A 17,672-nucleotide genomic window follows, 5' to 3' on the forward strand; every position below is an offset into this window, starting at 1 on the left:
AAATAATATGTGTTTCTCTTTCTTAGTGTTGCTTTAAAGCAACCGAACTAAGACAGGCCCATGGGTATGTTGGATATATTCCAGTTATTTGGCTTCCTCTTTAGGAATTCTGTTTTAATGGGCTCTCTGCTATGGGTGAGCAATCTACTCCCTGACTCTAGAAGGAAAGTCCATTCATTCTTTCATGCTGCTGCTAGGCCATTGTTAGTGAATTGGAGCTGGTGTTTCCTGAACAAGGTTCTCCTGGGCTGGAAGACCTCCCTTATCTGCATGGAATCATTGGCTTGTTGTTTCTTTTTTTTTTTCTTTATTATACTTTAAGTTCTAGGGTACATGTGCATAACATGCAGGTTTGTTACATATGTATACCTGTGCCATGTTGGCGTGCTGCACCCATCAACTCATCAGCACCCATCAACTCGTCATTTACATCAGGTATAACTCCCGATGCAATCCCTGCCCCCTCCTCCCCGTGATAGGCCCCGGTGTGTGATGTTCCCCTTCCCGAGTCCAAGTGATCTCATTGTTCAGTTCCCACCTATGAGTGAGAACATCCGGTGTTTGGTTTTCTGTTCTTGCGATAGTTTGCTGAGAATGATGGTTTCCAGCTGCATCCATGTGTTTCTTAAAGTTGTGTTGGCCACGTTGATACCTGTGCCAGCAGGGGCACTTTTGCCTTGAAGCAGCCCGGTTTATTGTCAGGACGCTGGAATAGAAGTCAGACAAAGCCGAAGCCGAGTCTGTGGCTTGGGACCCGTCTGTCCTCTGTAACTTCAGTGTGTTTCAGGATGAATTTCCCTTAATTCTCCATGGTCTTTGTCACTGTTTAAAATATTAGTTTGTTCAGCGTTGTTTTGCTTGCTTGCTTTCACTGTTTGTTTGAAAAATATTTTTCTTTAGAGACTGGCTAACAACCCACTCCACAAGCTGGCATTACACAGTTGTGTGTTTTAATGCATTTCTTGTTGCTGTCATTTACCTTCAGGTTTGTCTCCTTGGCCTTTTAGACCGTTGGTTCTATTCCTGAGTACATTAGTTACTTGTATTCCCAGGCCCCTTGGTCCCTCATTGTGCTAGCAGGAACTCTCCATCTCCATGAGATTCACGTGCTCAGTTAAGGTGTCCTTCAGGGCCCAGGCCCATGTCCTTGGTGGGCAGCAGAGCCCTTGTGCCAGGGGTACCACAGGCAGAGATGCCTGACAGGCCCTCTAGTCCAGCCCATCTGACACTCGGTGATCACTGGTAGCCCCTAACCTTGCCTGCGTTGGCCTGCACCAGGCCTCCAGCTGCGGCGCTGTCCTGCCTTCCCTTTCCTCTCTCTCCTGCGTCTCTTCATCAGAGTCCCCTTCACAGTGAAAATGGGCCAACTCAGTGCAAGTATCTTCCTTCTGTGCATCTTTTCCATTCAGCTCATCCAGAACTGATCCCTCTCTCTGAATCCCTAAAGGACTTTTTCAGCCTCTCCTAGGGCACTAGTTGTGTCTCAGGATGTTTATTTGGAGACTTCTCAAACCTAATAATGTCATCAGTGTTCCTCATCCCATGTGAGGAGCACCTGTCATGTGCCCAGCTCTGTGGCCATGTGGTTGATCTGCTCCCACCTCCAGTCTTTAGAGCAGCCCTGTGAGGTGGAGATGATACCCACTGCCCAGGAGGAAAGTGAAGCTTGGAGATGGACGGTGACATGGAGCCTGAAGCTGGGTGGTGGCCAAGGGCCCAAACCTGGGTCTGGTGGCCTCTTTCCCCACTTGGGGGGACAGAACAGGATGTGTTTTAGCAGTCTTTCTCCCTTCGATGCCCAGCATGAAGACTTTTGTATAGAAATATATTCTAATATTTATTGGATAGTGAATAGAATTTTTATTTCCATAGGAGCCCTTCTCTGGAAGATTGAACAGAAATCTAACCGGGCTTTTGCTTGTGGGAAAGTCACCATCAAGGGGAAGCGGCACTGGTACGAAGCCCTGCCCCAGGCAGTGTTTGTGGCCCTGAGCGATGACACCGCCTGGATCATCAGGACCAGTGGGGACTTATACTTGCAGACAGGTAACCGTGGGCCATGCTCAGGGGCCTGCCAGCTCTGCCATCACTGCCTCTGCTGCACCCTGCTTTGCTAGTAACATGCTTACAACAATCACTATGATTAAGAGGCTAAATCCATTTGAATTAAGACACTTCTGGGAACAGAGTATTTGCCATTTGGCATGTCTTAGCAGTTTCCTGCATTGACACAAACTCAACCTGGGACAAATTTAGGGCAAGAATGAATAGGATTATTTGGTGAGATACAGAAACAGAATCTTATTCTCCTATGGCCAACCACCGCATATCACGTATCCTACAATGTCAGATCTTAAGAGGAAAGAAGACAGAATAAGGACATAAAATTCATTTCCCCCTTTAAGCTAAAGCTTAAGTGGCTGCATTTTTCTTTCAGCCATATCAAAGCCCAGCTCCTATATACGTATTTACCTGTGTGCCAGGAAACAACAAGAAGTAATTTGCTCTTTTTTATTTTGAGACAGAGTCTCACTCTCTTGCGCAGGTTGGAGTGCAGTGGTGCCATCTTGGCTCACTGCAACCTCTGCCTCCTGGGTTCAAGTGATCCTCCTGCCTCAGCTTCCTGATTACAGGTGCCCACCACCATTCCCAGCTAATATTTTTGTATTTTTGGTAGAGATGGAGTTTCATCATGTCGACGAGGCTGGTCTTGAACTTCCGACCTGAAGTGATCTGCCTGCCTCAGCCTCCCAAAGTGCTGGGATTACAGGCATTAGCCACCACACCAGGCCATAATTTGCTCTAAATAGCAGTTCAGGCTGGGTGTGGTGGCTCATGCCTATAATCCCAACACTTTGGGAGGCCAAGACGAGCAAATCACCTGAGGTCAGGAGTTCAAGATCAGCCTGGCCAACATGGCAAAACTCCGTCTCTACTGAAAAAAAAAAAAAAAAAAAATTAGCTGGGCATGGTGGCGCATGCCTGTAGTCCCAGCTACTTGGGAGGCTGAGGCACAGGAATCACTTGAACCCAGGAGGCGGAGCTTGCAGTGAGCTGAGATCACGCCACTGCACTGCAACCTGGTGACAGAGTGAGACTCCATCTCAAAGCAAAACGAAATAAAAATAGCAGTTCAGCAAGTCACAGGAAGCTGCCCTCAGGGAAGTTTTTAGCTGATGGAAGGGCACAGTGGGACTTGCTTATTAAAAATAAGCTGTAATGACAGTTAGTGTTTACTGTCAGCAGAGTGGGGGAGGATCTTCCACCAGCAGTGTGATTTATCAGTATCTGGAAGAACCGTGGGGCAGGAGTTATCATCGGTTGTCCACAGGCCATGTCGGATTCATGTAAAGATCAGTCTTCCAGGCATTGAATATTGCTGATTCCAGGAGAATGTTGTTGTTTTGAGATGGAGTCTTGCTGTGTCGCCCAGGCTGGAGTATAGTGGCACAATTTCAGCTCCCTGCAACCTCCACCTCCTGGGTTCAAGCGATTCTCCTACCTCAGCCTTGCACGTAGCTGGGACTACAGGCATGTGCCACCATACCCGGCTCATTTTTGTATTTTTAGTAGAGGCGGGGTTTCACTATGTTGGCCAGTCTGGTCATGAACTCCTGACCTTGTGATCTGCCCTCCTCGGCCTCCCAAAGTGCTGGCATTACAGGTGTGAGCCACCACGCCCGGCCTCAGGAGCATGTTTTAATCTCTGCTGTGAGTCGTCAGCTAGGGATGAGTCTTCAGGTTGAAGTGCTTGCACAGCTGGCTCTCTCCTAGGTGTGTAAGAACCTCCAGCCTGGGTGCGCAGCCCTGCTGGCTTCATAGGCCATATGCTGGCCCAGGTCTCTCCAGCCTAGTTCCTGTGTCTTTCTTTAAATGAAAGTAGCTCTGGCAAGGCACATGCACATCTAAGCTGCCAGGACATTTGAGCTTTGGTCATGGGGGAGACAGGAGGTGCTTCTAGCCTGGGGGTGAGGAGCGAGTGACCTCTTAACCAGTAGTGCTACAGGAATCACCAGGACAGTGGTTTCACAATAGCCGGCCCCACCCAGACCTGTTGGGTTAGGTCCAGTCCCTCTGGGGACTGCTCAGGAATGTGTCTGTAAGAAGTCCTGCAGGTGATTCCCACCTACTTGAGTGGAAGGAAAGATCACCCAAGGACTGCAATACCATAGGTGCGTCTGTGATTAGTCACGGAGCATATTTGAGTACTGGGACCTAATTGCAGGCCTAAGGTCAAGGAATACAGGGTTGTAGGCGACAGTTGGTCTGTCTGCTCCCCTGGGAATAGCCTTTGAGCTCATTTAGACATACTTTATTGACAGGCCACAAGGAGGCAAGGGAAGAGCCCTGGACAGGGAGCCAGGGACCCTGAGTTTTGGCCTGCCATTGCCTTGCAGTTTGACAGACCTCAGATTTCATCTGGGAAGTTCGGGGTTTCATTTTATTAATGGAACCTCGCACCCAGTCAGAGCAGAGGGGAGCCGCCGTGCTGGAACTCTCTGCAGGGATGGCTGCAGGCCTCAGGTCCCTGCTGACTCCAGCAGCTCTGTAGCCCTCTGCCTGGAAGAGCTGCTCTGCCCTGCAACCTCTAGGCCTCCATCTGGCCACTCTCCTGCTCTTGGCTTTTGTGTTCTTCTCTTAGAACTTCTTAAGCTACATTGGGACACCAGATAATTCTGAATTGTTCAATTTTCAAAGAGTGTCTAAAGCTGCTTTCAGATAGATGTTACATTTAGGCAGAATTTAACCACTTTATGTTGACTAAACTTGACAACGAAAAAGCAGCTGGACAGGGCAGCTCCCACCTGCAATCCCAGCACTTTGGGAGGCTGAGGTGAGAGGATCTCTTGAGCCCAGGAGTTTGAGATCAGCCTGGGCAACATAGAGAGGCCCTGTCTATATTTTTAATTAATTAACTAAGTTTTTTTTAAAGCACTCACTATGAAAGAACATAGCAAAATACCGAAAAAGGAAAAATAAGCCAATAACCCAGTCAAAATGAGGTGTGGAGTTCTGACTGTGTGTCTTTGGGGCTTCTTCCCATCTTCCTGGCAGGTCTGAGTGTGGATCGCCCTTGTGCCAGAGCCGTAAAGGTGGACTGTCCCTACCCGCTGTCCCAGATCACAGCCCGGAACAATGTGGTGTGGGCGCTGACAGAGCAGAGGGCCCTCCTGTACCGGGAGGGCGTGAGCAGCTTCTGTCCAGAAGGCGAGCAGTGGAAGTGTGACATCGTCAGGTACTGGTGGGCTGGAGACTCCTTTCACGTCGTGCTTGTCCTACTGTTCGTTCTTGTCCACTTGACACCACAAGGCACCACAAGGCTGTTCCTGGGAGGCAGTACCCGCAGCCTCCATAGCTATAGGCTAAGCTTGAATCTCTGCCTAGTTCTGACCAGCAAACTGGACGTTGAGGCAGGGCTCAGTTTTTAAAAATGCTGCTGCCCTCTGTGCAGCCCTGAGCATCATAGCGTCATGAGTCTGTCATGACAGTCTCTACTCAGAATTGCCCACCGTCAGGTAGTTCCTGTTTAGTGTCTGTGACGGCTTACGTCCAAATATTTTTCTTTATTTTCATGCTAATCAATTGAAGTTGATCTCTGAACTGTAACTTTTTTTTTTTTTGGATACAGGTTCTCACTCTGTCACCCAGGCTGGGGTGCAGTGCCACAATCACGGCTCACTGCAGCCTCGACCTCCAGTGATCCTCCTGCCTCAGCCTCCCAAGTAGCTGGGACTACAGGCATGTGCCACCATGCCTAGCTAATTCTTGTATTTTTTGTAGAGACGGGTTTTGGGTTTTCATCATGTTGCCCAGACTCATCTCGAACTCTTGGGCTCAAGCAATTCTCCTGCCTCAGCCTCCCAAAGTGCTGGGATTACAGACATAAGCCACTGCGCCTGGCCCGATCTCTGAACTGTAATTTATTAAGCTATTTTTTTTTTAACCATTCAAGATGTTATAGAACCGCCATCAGATCATTTTACTAATATGGAAGTATTAATAGTCCTTCAAAAAACTAGATTAGGATATTCTTGGTTTGAATTTAGCAAACCAATAAACTTTCAGTGAATACCTGTTAAGAACCAGAATGGTCCAGGTGTGGTGGCTCACGCCTGTAATCCCAGCACTTTGGGAGGCTGAGGCAGGCGGATCGCGAGGTCGGGAGTTCAAGATCAGCCTGACCAACATAGTGAAACCCCGTTTCTATTAAAAATACAAAAATTAGCCAGGCATGGTGACATGTCCCTGTAAACCCAGCTACTCAGGAGGCTGAGGCAGGATAATCACTTGAACCCGGGAGGCGGGGGTTGCAGAGAGCCGAGATCGCCCCATTGCACTCCAGCCTGGGCAACAGAGCAAGACTCCATCTCAAAAAACAAAAAACACACAAACAAAAAAAGCTACAACAACAACGAAAAAGCCAGAATGGTACTAGGGGCTGGGTGCGCCAAGAGGGCTGAGACTGGCCCTGCTCTCACCACTTGCAGGTCTCATGGGGGGCCCTGTGCATAAATGAACACCCATTAGCACAGATGGCCCTAAACAGGAGCGTGCAGCACTGAGGGAACCATGAACTCCATGCAGAGGCTAGGAAGGCGGCCTGCAGAGTGGACCCACGGCTAAGCCTTGAAGCTGATGAGGACTTCCCTGTGTGGAAGGAGGGGAGGGCGTCCCCAGCAGAGAGGGCAGTGTCCGCCTAGGCCCCACTGCACAGAATAGTATGGCACATCGGGGGAGTTTACACTCACTCCCTTGGTGAGGGAGGGAGTAGAGAGATGAAGGCGCTCAGGGGCCTTGGATTCCTTTTGTGCCTACTCACTTTTTTCTTAGGTTATTTTCTCTCTGAAGAGTGTTCCCGGCCATTCTCGGTCATCAGTGTGTCTTTCAAAAGCTGCCACCCACTTGAACCGTGTATCTTGCACAGTAATTTAACTCAGACTTAAACTTCCTTCCCTGGTACTTGATGATCCGCTCCAGGGTCACATCTCTTCTCCCAGCCATGCCTGCTGGGAGACCCTGGATGTCCGCAGTCCAGACACGCTGGGCACTCTGCCTGTGGGTGCTGACCCCCTGTTCTCCTCCTCATTTTCAGCGAAAGGCAAGCTTTAGAACCCGTCTGCATAACACTCGGGGATCAGCAGACTCTCTGGGCCCTGGACATCCATGGGAACCTGTGGTTCAGAACTGGCATTGTTTCCAAGACGCCCCAAGGAGATGACGACCATTGGTGGCAAGTAGGTGTTCAGCTCTGGGCCGCGTGCTGAGGTCTCCCTGACCTTTTCTGCTCCCCTTTTCTTACCTCTCTCTTTTCCTTAAAGATACTGGATTAAATTTAAAATGTTCACTTTTTGTTTGTTTTTTGTTTGTTTTGAAACAAGATCTCCTTCCGTCACCCAGGCGGAAGTCCAGTGGTGCAGTCATAGCTCACTGCAGTCTTGACTTCCTGGGCTCAGGTGATTCTCCCACCTCAGCCTCCCAGGTAGCTGGGACTACAGGCATGTGCCAGCATGCCCGGCTACTGTTTTGTAGAGACAGGGTTTTGGCATGTTGCCCAGACTGGTCTCAAACTCCTGAGCTCAAGAAATCCACCCAGACTGGGCACAGTGGCTCATGCTGTAATCTCAGCAATTTGAGAGGCCAAGGCAGGCAGATCACTCGATTCCAGGAGTTCAAAGCCAGCCTAGGCAACATGGTGAAACCCTGTCTCTACCAAAAATACAAAAATTAGTTGGGCATGGTGGCACACGCCGTTGGTCCCAAGTACTTGGGAGGCCGAGGTGGGAGACTGGTTTGAGCCCAGGAGACAAAGATTTCAGCCAAGATCACACCACCATACTCCAACCTGGGCAACAGAGCTAGACCCTGTCAAAAAAAAAGAGAGAGAGAGAGAAATCCGCCCGCTCTGCCTCCCAGTGTGCTGGGATTACAGATGGAGCCACCACTCCCAACCAATAGTATTCACTTTTTCTATTTGATGGATTAGACTTTGCTGGGTTTGAGTACATTAGAAACATCAAGGACTTTTCATCATAGGAAATAATTTGCAAAACTCTTTGAGTAAATAATGATCTTGGCCGGGTGCGGTGGCTCACGCCTGTAATCCCAGCACTTTGGGGGGCCGAGGCCAGCGGATCACAAGGTCAGGAGATCGAGACCATCCTGGCTAACATGGTGAAACCCCGTCTCTACTAAAAATACAAAAAATTAGCCGGGCGTGGTAGCGGAGGCCTGTAGTCCCAGCTACTCGGGAGGCTGAGGCAGGAGACTGGCGTGAACCCGGGAGGCAGAGCTTGCAGTGAGCCAAGATCACGCCACTGCACTCCAGCCTGAGCAACAAAGCGAGACTCCATCTCAAAAAAAAAAAAAAATCGTATTTATTTTGATATTATTTATAAATTTATTATAGGCTAAATAAACCCAGTGACATCCATTTGAAGACGTAGGTAATAATGATGTTTAATTATGAATAAATGTGCTAATAAAAGAGCCTAGACAATAGGTTTGACAGTCCAACCCAGAATTAAAATTGAGCTATCTCTGCTTATTCAGAAGGCCTCTAAGTAAATGATATTTCAGCAAAGAAAGGAGAATTTCCCACATGCTTCCAGAAAAGGAAACACTTTAAGAAACAGGATGAGGGTATAATCAAGCTCACTTTGTGTGATTTGGTCCCAGCGACGGTGCCTAGAATGAATCTCTTTTCTTTTTCTTTTCTTTTTTTCTGGGGCAGGGTTGCACTCTTTTGCCCACGCTGGAGTGGTCGCGGGATCATGACCCACCTCAGCCTCCCAAGTAGCTGGGACCACAGGCACATGCCACCATGCCCGGCTAATTATTTTGGTAGAGACAAGGTCTTGCTGTTACCCAGGCTGGTCTCGAACTCCTTGGCTCAAGCAATCCTCCCACCTTGACCTCCCAAAGCACTGGGATTACAGGCGTGAACCACCACCCTCGGCCCTAGAATGGATTTTCAAAGGAGTGTCTACTTTCTCCATCTTTGGTATAGTTGAGTGTTAGCGTTGCTCCCGCAGCCTGCCACTGTGGTAGGTAAGATTGCACTGATAGTCCATGGTCATGAAATATTTGATGTTTCTTTTTTTTTTTCTTTGAGACGGAGTCTTGCTCTGTCACCCAGGCTGGAGTGCAATGGCATAATCTCAACTCACTGCAACCTCCACCTCCCGGGTTCAAACGTTTCTCCTGCCTCAGCCTCCCAAGTAGCTGGGACTACAGGCACCCGCCACCACGCCCAGCTAATTTGTGTACTTTTGGTAGAGACAGGGTTTCACCATGTTGGCCAGGTTGGTCTCAATCTCTTGACCTTGTGATCTGCCTGCCTCAGCCTCCCAAAGTGCTGGGATTATGGCGTGAACCACCGCGCCGGCCAATATTTGATGTTTTTTAAGTATCTTGTCCCATTGTTTTGTGTTTTATTGTCATCACCTCAGACTTGCTTTGTTGATGGCTTGTCTTGCATTGACTGCTCTGAGGTCTCTTTCAGATGAGAATGTAGAAAAATGAATTGTGTTTGCTCTTTGATAAAATGTGTATTGTATATAATATGTTCATTGTATACAGATGTATCTAATTTTATATACTAGGTAATATTTGATAGTTATGCAAATGATTTAAAAATACATTTTGTGCACTTGTAACCATATATATACATATACATGTACAAATATACATATATGTATTTTTGTAGAGACAGGGTTTCACATGTTGGCAGGCTGGTCTGGAACTCCTGATCTCAAGTAATCCGCCTGCCTCAGCCTCCCAAAGTGCTGGGATTACAGGCGTGAGCCACTGTGCCCAACCAGGAGTAGGGCATTTATGCCAGTGATGTTCTATGTAATCAAACCCAGCAGAGCAGAAATGTGAGTGAACATGATGGAGAATCAGATTTTCACTCAAAGAACTTGCCTTACATCAAGCTGCTCAAGAAGAGAGGAGCTTCCTGCAGGGAGGGCTGGTTGGAGAAATGTCTGAGGTATATGAATGCTTTTCAGAAATGTTATAGAAGCAAGCTACCCTTCTGAGCTAGGGTTAGAGTCTAGATACCCAGGACGGTCCTAGTTGATGCTGTTGCCCTGCAGTAATTATTAGTAGTCCCAATTCAGATCATAAATTAGTTCATCACAGCCTTACATGGTGGCTCACACCTGTAATCCCAGCACTTTGGGAGGCCGAGGCGGGCGGATCACCTGAGGTCAGGAGTTCGAGACCAGCCTGGCCAACATAGTGAAACCCCATCTTTACTAAAAATATAAAAAATTAGCTGGGTGTGGTGGTGTGCACCTGTAGTCCCAGCTACTTGGGAGGCTGAGGCAGGAGAATCTCTTGAACCCAGGAGGCGGAGGTTGAGGTGAGCCAAAATTGTGCCACTGCACTCCAGCCTGGGTGGCAGAGTAAGACTGTATCTCCAAAAAAAAAATAGTTCATCACTCTACTTGTGATACCTTTTTAAATGCATATTATGTTTCTAAGTACCGTATACTGTTGTCCACTGGAAGTACCTGATTTAAAAGCAAAATTAAAGCCGGGCATAGTGGTTCATGCTGGTGATCCCAACACTTTGGGAGGCCAAGGCAGGGAGATCGCTGGAGCTAAGAAGTTCAAGACCAGCCTGGGCAACATAGGGAGACCTGTCTCTACAAAAAATTTAAAAATCAGCTACATGTGGTGGCATTCGCCTGTGTTTGGGAGGCCAAGGCGGGAGGATTGCTTGATCCTGGAAGTCAGGGCTGAGTATGATTGTGCCACTGCACTCCAGCCTGGATGCCAGAGCAAGACTGTCTCAGAAAAGATGGCAAAATTCTTCTTTCTCACTCTGATTAGAATGAAAGTCTTCTTACAAGGGGTGTAAGGGGGTGATACTGAATCACAAAAGTAATACATGCTTGTAACAGATCCATGTGTGTAAAATGCAAATATATTCTTCCATACCTTTAAATCCAACCCTACAAAGGATCTGGAGTTAGAGTTAGCAGTTTGATGGCATCCTGCCACGTTTTTTGGTCCTTTCACAAGCGCACATATGCACATTTGTGTTTGGATGGTCATCTTGTTACTGGAAATGCAGAGGTGTGGACCTGGGCTAGAACCGTCCCTCAAGGCGGAGAGTCTACACTTGTAACCGCTCTGACAGCAGGGCTTTTGTCTGTCTCCTCCTTCCAGGTGAGCATCACGGACTATGTGGTGTTTGACCAGTGCAGCTTATTTCAGACGATAATCCATGCCACTCACTCGGTGGCCACAGCTGCCCAAGCCCCTGTAGAGAAGGTGGCAGATAAGCTGCGCATGGCGTTTTGGTCCCAGCAGCTTCAGTGCCAGCCAAGCCTTCTCGGGGTCAATAACAGTGGCGTCTGGATCTCCTCGGGCAAGAATGAATTCCACGTCGCTAAGGGAAGTCTCATAGGTGGGTGAATTGCTGTAATTTTCACACTGGCTTTATAGGCAGCTGCACTTCAAAGCCAACATTTAAATAAAAGCTTTAAGATCTCAACTTGAAAACACAGTTTAGTGCCAGCGGTATGAAGTGTCTAGTGAAGGCACCCTGCTTTGTGATCAGTTTCTCTCCTTTTTAAAAAATCTGTCATTCCTAAAACTTGGATCCCTGTGTCGGGATAGTGGGGAAACCTTTTATGACATAAGAAAAGCAAATGGAGGGCATTTTTATGTTAACAATTTCACATTTTAAATGAAAAAGTCCACCCAAACCTAGTGAGAGAGAATGGTCCATTTCCTGGAGGGAAAGCGATCGCCACTGTTGGAAATGCAGGGCTCTGGCCAGGTCTGGGAATATAGATGCCAGTCCACACATCCTGGGGTTCGTTTCTATGAGTGAACCCCTTGCTTTTCTCCAGCCCTCTCCCTGCTGCATGGCCTCCATGACCCTGGGCTGGATGTGGCTCTGCCTGGCAGTATTCAGAGGGAAATGAATGGCAGGCTGTGATTGCTCATGTTGCTTAATTTAGGGACACTCTAGAATTATCTGGAGAAAGGATTTGAAGGCCAGATGTCGTCTAGAACTAAGATCTGAAGTTTCTTTCTTTAACATACTCTTCTTGTTTACTCTTTCGAGGCACCTACTGGAATCATGTTGTTCCCCGTGGGACAGCTTCTGCTACAAAATGGGCCTTTGTGTTGGCCTCTGCGGCTCCCACGAAGGAAGGTGGGTCAGTCTTAGCCTCGCTGAAAAATCTCGAGCACGGCTTGGCCACTGGAAGGGTTCAAACCATGATCCGACTGTGGCCTTGTTGGTGATGGGCACGCCTCGGAGACCGGCCAACTGAGGGTGTCAGAGGCCAGCAGCCCTTGTTAGCTGAGGGAGGGCCCTGAAGTGGGATAGGCCTGACCAGGAGAGCCTCTGAGAGGGACTGAGTGTGATGAAGATGAGGGAAAGCGTCCTTCTGAAGGAGGGGCTCACACAGTACAGCCACCGAGGCTGGCAGCTGGTGACTTCTAGTGCCATGGCAGGGGCCACAGCTTCTTTGGGCACCTTCCCATCTCCCCTTGAGAATCCTTCTGTCACCTCCCAGCAACTTCCTTCCGTCTTGTTCACAGCCTCTAGATAACCTAAGTCCCACATTTGCACCCCATTAGGCAGACCTGCTCTGCAGTGGGGTGCTCCTGCCAACTACATTCTGGGCAGGACTCAGTGTCCCTACAGAGTACGGGGTTTGTGAGGGAGCCAGAACACCAGAGGGTGAGAGAGCTGGCATCTGCAGCCAGGAGAGGCAGTTCTCCCACCCAGTTAGCTGGGAACCCAGGCAGTCAGGTGACGTCTCTGGGAAGTAGCCGTACCTCCTCCCAGGACCGCATGAGGATGGAACGTGAAGATGCTGTGAAATCTGTGGTGAAGAGGGAATCGTTTGCTTAGTTCAAACCATTAGTCCCACTAGGATGTGGGTGACTGGGTCAGTACAATAACTTCTTACCAGATTGTTCGGACCACAGTTCTGGAACCCAGAAATCTCTGACAACAATAAGTTATTTATTAAGTTTGGTATAAATTAATTTGGCAGCAGAACCTGACCAGATCTCACATAGCTGCCTCCAGCCTTGGTTGATCTGTTGGCTGTGACCGTATCCATGTTGCAGAGATGTTACTGCGCTTCACCGGGGAGCGCCTGGCCCCTCTGGGGTTGTTTTGTAAACCTCTAGCATACCCATTGGCTTAGGTTTTCAAAAATACAGAAAAAGTTTGAATTCCAAAACATATGTGGCCACAAGTTGTAGGTAATACTTCAGATAATGTACTGTGACCAAGGTTTTAACTGCCCTAAGGATTATTTGCATTTTAAACAGAATCTGTTAAACCTAAAGGACTTTTTTAAAATGCTGGAGGGAATGAAAGGATGTGATTTTGAGGCAAGGATGGGAAGAGAAGCTTTTCCAGCTTCCTAAGCCTTCTCCAGCAGCTGGCCCACCCCCCCGGCCCCATCCCCAGAAGGCCTGGGAGAGCACCATGGCACCCTCCTTCCGAGGAACTGCTAACCCTCCCTCCCTCCCTCCAGGGCACTGAGTTGATAGTCTTCTCCTCTTGGTAAAATTAACTTTCTATATTAAAAATGCTCTGATGCCTTTGTTCAGTGAAAAACTTCCCAGCCCATGAAAAATGGGAAGTCAAAGCCACTAAGCCAACATTATGGCCGTCATAAAATCTCCTAAGCCTTGCCTTCTTTCCATTTCTTTCCAACATCTCAGGCATGTTTCTTGTTAGTCGTGGTGTTTCCCTCTGCCTTCTACCTTAAAGTGCTACACCACTCCTGCCCACGTGGGAATGGGCGGGTGAGTGAGCCAGCATCCGCGACCAGGTGGCCGGCGTCTGCCGAAAGGCAAAGGCTGCCTTGTGCATTTAGGGCAGGCAGCTCGGTGCAGACAGCACCTTGATGACAAACATGACCCCTTTCTGCAGGAAGCTTCCTGTGGCTGTGCCAGAGCAGCAAGGACCTGTGCAGCGTCAGCGCCCAGAGTGCACAGTCGCGGCCCTCCACGGTGCAGCTGCCTCCCGACGCCGAGATGCGCGCCTACGCCGCCTGCCAGGATGCGCTGTGGGCGCTGGACGGCCTTGGCCAGGTCTTCATCAGGACGCTCTCCAAGAGCTGCCCCACGGGCATGCACTGGACCAGGCTGGACCTCTCCCAGCTAGGTATGGCCGCCTCGTGAGTACGCCTGCCGGTGCCCTCACTGCCCTAAAACCGCAACACAGCGTGATGTCCGACAAAACTTCCCGGCCTGTGTTCAACTCGTGAGAGTTCTGAGAGGATATTTATAAGTTGCTGGATTTCAGGAGCTCAGTTGGCCACTCTTCCAGACTAGACCGGCTCTGGGCTTTGTCCCTTCCCCTGCCCCTTAGAGTTTGCAGGGCTGTCAGAACCTGAGGAGGGCGCACGTCCTCAGATCAAGGGGCCACTCACTGAGAGCAGCTTGAAGGATAGTGGTGATGCAGCTGCCTGTCAGTCTGTCTGAATATGGAACATAGCTTTATGACCTTAAAAGCTAAAAAGATGGGTGTTCCTACGACAGGATCGGTGCCACGTTTGTCCATCCCCTCAGGACAGTACTGGCAGAGGAGAGTGGCTTAGCACACAGGTGCCACCTCTCCTTCAGCTCAGCCAGATCCAGGAGGACCTGCGCCCTCTAGCTCCTGCTTTTCTCTGAATCTCCCCTCAAAAGCCGCAGAGTAGGCTAAGAAATGTAGTGCTATTTGAAGGCCAGGAGCGGTGGCTCACACTTGTCATCCCAGCACTTTGGGAGGCTGAGGTGGGTGGATCACCTGAGGTCAAGAGTTCGAGAGCAGCCTGGCCAACATGGTGACACCCTGTCTCTACTAAAAATACAAAAAAAAAAAAAAAAAAAAATTAGCTAGGCATGGCAGCGCACTCCTATAGTCCCAGCTACTCAGGAGGCTGAGGCAGGAGAATTGCTTGAACCCGGGAAGTGGGGGTTGCAGTAAGCCAAGATCATGCCATTGCACTCCAGCCTAGGCAACAGAGCGAGACTCTGTTTCAAAAAAAAAGAAGAAAGAAATGTAGTGCTGCTATTTGTAAATAATTCATTCATGGTCCAAGAACTGAAAACATAAGCCCACGTTAGGTTTCTCTCTGAGTAGATTCTTGGTGGATCAGGAAGCGTAGGTGTGGTTTGCCTGCAGGTGCAGTTGTGCAGATGGCCCCCGGGCCCGGGTGAGCCCTGCGCTGGCAGCAGGACTGACTTAGGAACGTCCTGGCTGCGAGGCTTCCCAGCTTTTTAACTTACAACCAGCATTTGGTTATGTGGTAGATTTGAATTGTGTAAGAACTCAACCACATGTACTCACCAAAAAAAAAAAAAAAAAAAAGGAGGAGGGGGAGAAAGAAAGCAAGAAGAGGGCTGAGCACAGTGGCTAATGCCTATAATCCCAGCACTTTGGGAGGCCGAGGCAGGTGGATCACCTGAGGTCAGGAGTTCAAGCCCAGCCTGGCCAACATGGTGAAACCCCATCTCTACTAAAAATACAAAAATTACCTGGGTGTGGTGACACACACCTGTAATTCCAGCTACTTGGGAGGCTGAGGCACGAGAATCATTTGAACTTGGTAGGCAGAGGTTGCAGTGAGCTGAGATCCATGCCATTGCACTCCAGCCTGGGTGACAGAGCAAGACTCTGTCTCAAAAGAAAAAAAAAAGAAAGCAAGAAGAGAAGGGCTTGTCCCCCTTCTCCCCAAGCCCCTGGCTGCCTTGCAGTCTGTATGCTACCAGCTGTCAAGGAGAGCCTTTTGCCATTCTGTAAAGCAAGCATTGTCCTAAGCAGCCTGGTGGTGGTTGGCGTGCTCAGCCCTGGGGGCTCCTACGGGGTGCTGAGTAGACATCACCTATTCTTTTGCCTGAAAAGGCCCCTGAACACTAACTCAACTGAAGAAGCAAGTTCTGTTCCAAGGCTTGGGAATTGAAGGTTTGTCCAGGGCAGTTTTTGTTCTTTGTTCTTTGGGCCTCCCCACCTGCCTTTTGGACCCACCAGTCACCATCTAGCTTTTTGAGAACACCCCACTCTCTGCATCACTGACAGTGACTGATCAGACAAGGCTGAGGCTGAGAGTGGCCTGAACATTGGTGCTGGCTGACATGTCGCCTGCCCTGGGAAGCCTTTCATTTGTTCAGAGACCGTACTGGTCCTGACTTTCTCCAGCAGCTCCTACCCAGACTAACTGGAAAATGCCACTAGTTCCCTCTGGGGGTAAAAAGTCCAGGGCGTGATGTGTATTCTCCCTGCTCCTGAATCTTGAGCACTGTGGGAGGCCATGTTCACCTGCACCATTTGGGTGAGAAGCAGAACTGTTTCCCCTGCACGTCCCCTTCCCAGCCCCTCCAGGAAGGCTGCCGCACCATGGTGGGGTTCAGAGTGAACGGGTGTCGTGCCAGGTTCTGCACTGCTGGAGTCAGCCCTGCCTGGGCCTCCCACCTCCAGCACAGCTCGTGCCTCCCTCCTGGCTCGATCCAGTCCTCCCAGCACTGGCTAGCTGGACAAAGTGGTACAGGTCTCTAAGGTGTGTATTTGGGCTTCACTGGGAGGTTTCTCTAGGGGAGAAACTGGCTTGAGTGGGATTGAGTCTCAAGGGTGCAAGGGAAACAGGAACAAGTCCACCCTGAGTCCAAGATGGCCTTGGGCCCTCTGGTGTTCAGCAGATATTCATTGAGGGGATGGGTGTGTGAGTAGAGGGATGGCCTGGGGGTCCTGGTCACTGTGGATGGGCAGGTTTTCACTGAGCCCCTGTGTTCTTCCTGCAAAATCGTTAGCAAACTAATGTAAGTATGTAAGTATCCAGCTGAGCCTGAAATGGATCAGACATGCAGTGGGTGCAAGTGCAAGGAAGTCACAGGCAGAGGTGTGGGAATTCATGGCAGAGGCAGGACAGCTGGGCCCCAGGCAGGCTCTGGGACTCTGAGCAAGCTGCTGTTACCTCGAACTGCAGTTTGCTCTTCTTGCTTTTTTTTTTGTTTTTCCAGATGGGGTCTTACTCTGTCACCCAGGCTGGAGTGCAGTGGCACGATCTTGACTCACTGCAACCTCTGCCTTCCCAGGCTTAGGCAGTCCTCCCACCACAGCCTCCCAAGTAGCTGGGACCACAGGCATGTGCCGCCATGCCCAGCTAATTATTTTGTTTTATTTTATTTTTTTGAGACGGAGTTTCGCTCTGTCGCCCAAACTGGAGTGCAGTGGCACAGTCTTGGCTCTCTGCAGCCTCTGTCTCCCGGGTTCAAGCAATTCTGCCTGTCTCAGCCTCCTGAGTAGCTGATATTACAGGCACCCACCACCGCACCTGGCTAATTTTTTGTGTTTTTAGTAGAGACAGGGTTTCGCCATGTTGGCCAGTCTGGTCCTGAACTCCTGACCTCAGGTGATAGGCCTGCCTCCGCCTCCCGAAGTGCTGGGATTACAGGTGTGAGCCACCGCGCACAGCCCCTGCTAACTTTTGTATTTTGGGTAGAGGTGGGGTTTCATCATGTTGGCCAGGCTGCTTGAACTCCTGACCTCAAGTGATCCACCTGCCTCGTCCTCCCAGTGTGCTGGGATTACAACTGTGAGCCACCATGCCTAGCCTTGGTTTCCTCTCCTTTCTAATGGGAGCAGCAACCCCCAAGCCCAACCGCCCGGAGGATGCACGGGGCATCCTGTCTAAGTGTGG

The 17,672-nt window shown here is 49.5% G+C and overlaps 1 protein-coding gene across 1 annotated transcript in view; it reads left to right on the forward strand.

Annotated features, from left to right (window-relative positions):
• TECPR2 (tectonin beta-propeller repeat containing 2) overlaps positions 1-17,672 on the forward strand; it is a 133,513-nt gene that overhangs the window by 74,320 nt on the left and 41,521 nt on the right. The window contains exons 11-16 of the mRNA XM_025391381.1: positions 1,873-2,046; positions 5,056-5,236; positions 7,094-7,235; positions 11,179-11,419; positions 12,086-12,175; positions 13,922-14,155. Of these exons, the coding sequence (XP_025247166.1) occupies positions 1,873-2,046; positions 5,056-5,236; positions 7,094-7,235; positions 11,179-11,419; positions 12,086-12,175; positions 13,922-14,155 (1,062 nt within the window). The remainder of the gene's footprint in view (positions 1-1,872; positions 2,047-5,055; positions 5,237-7,093; positions 7,236-11,178; positions 11,420-12,085; positions 12,176-13,921; positions 14,156-17,672) is intronic.

Source organism: Theropithecus gelada, chromosome 7b (assembly GCF_003255815.1).
Source record: "Theropithecus gelada isolate Dixy chromosome 7b, Tgel_1.0, whole genome shotgun sequence".
Classification (NCBI taxonomy): Eukaryota; Metazoa; Chordata; class Mammalia; order Primates; family Cercopithecidae; genus Theropithecus; species Theropithecus gelada.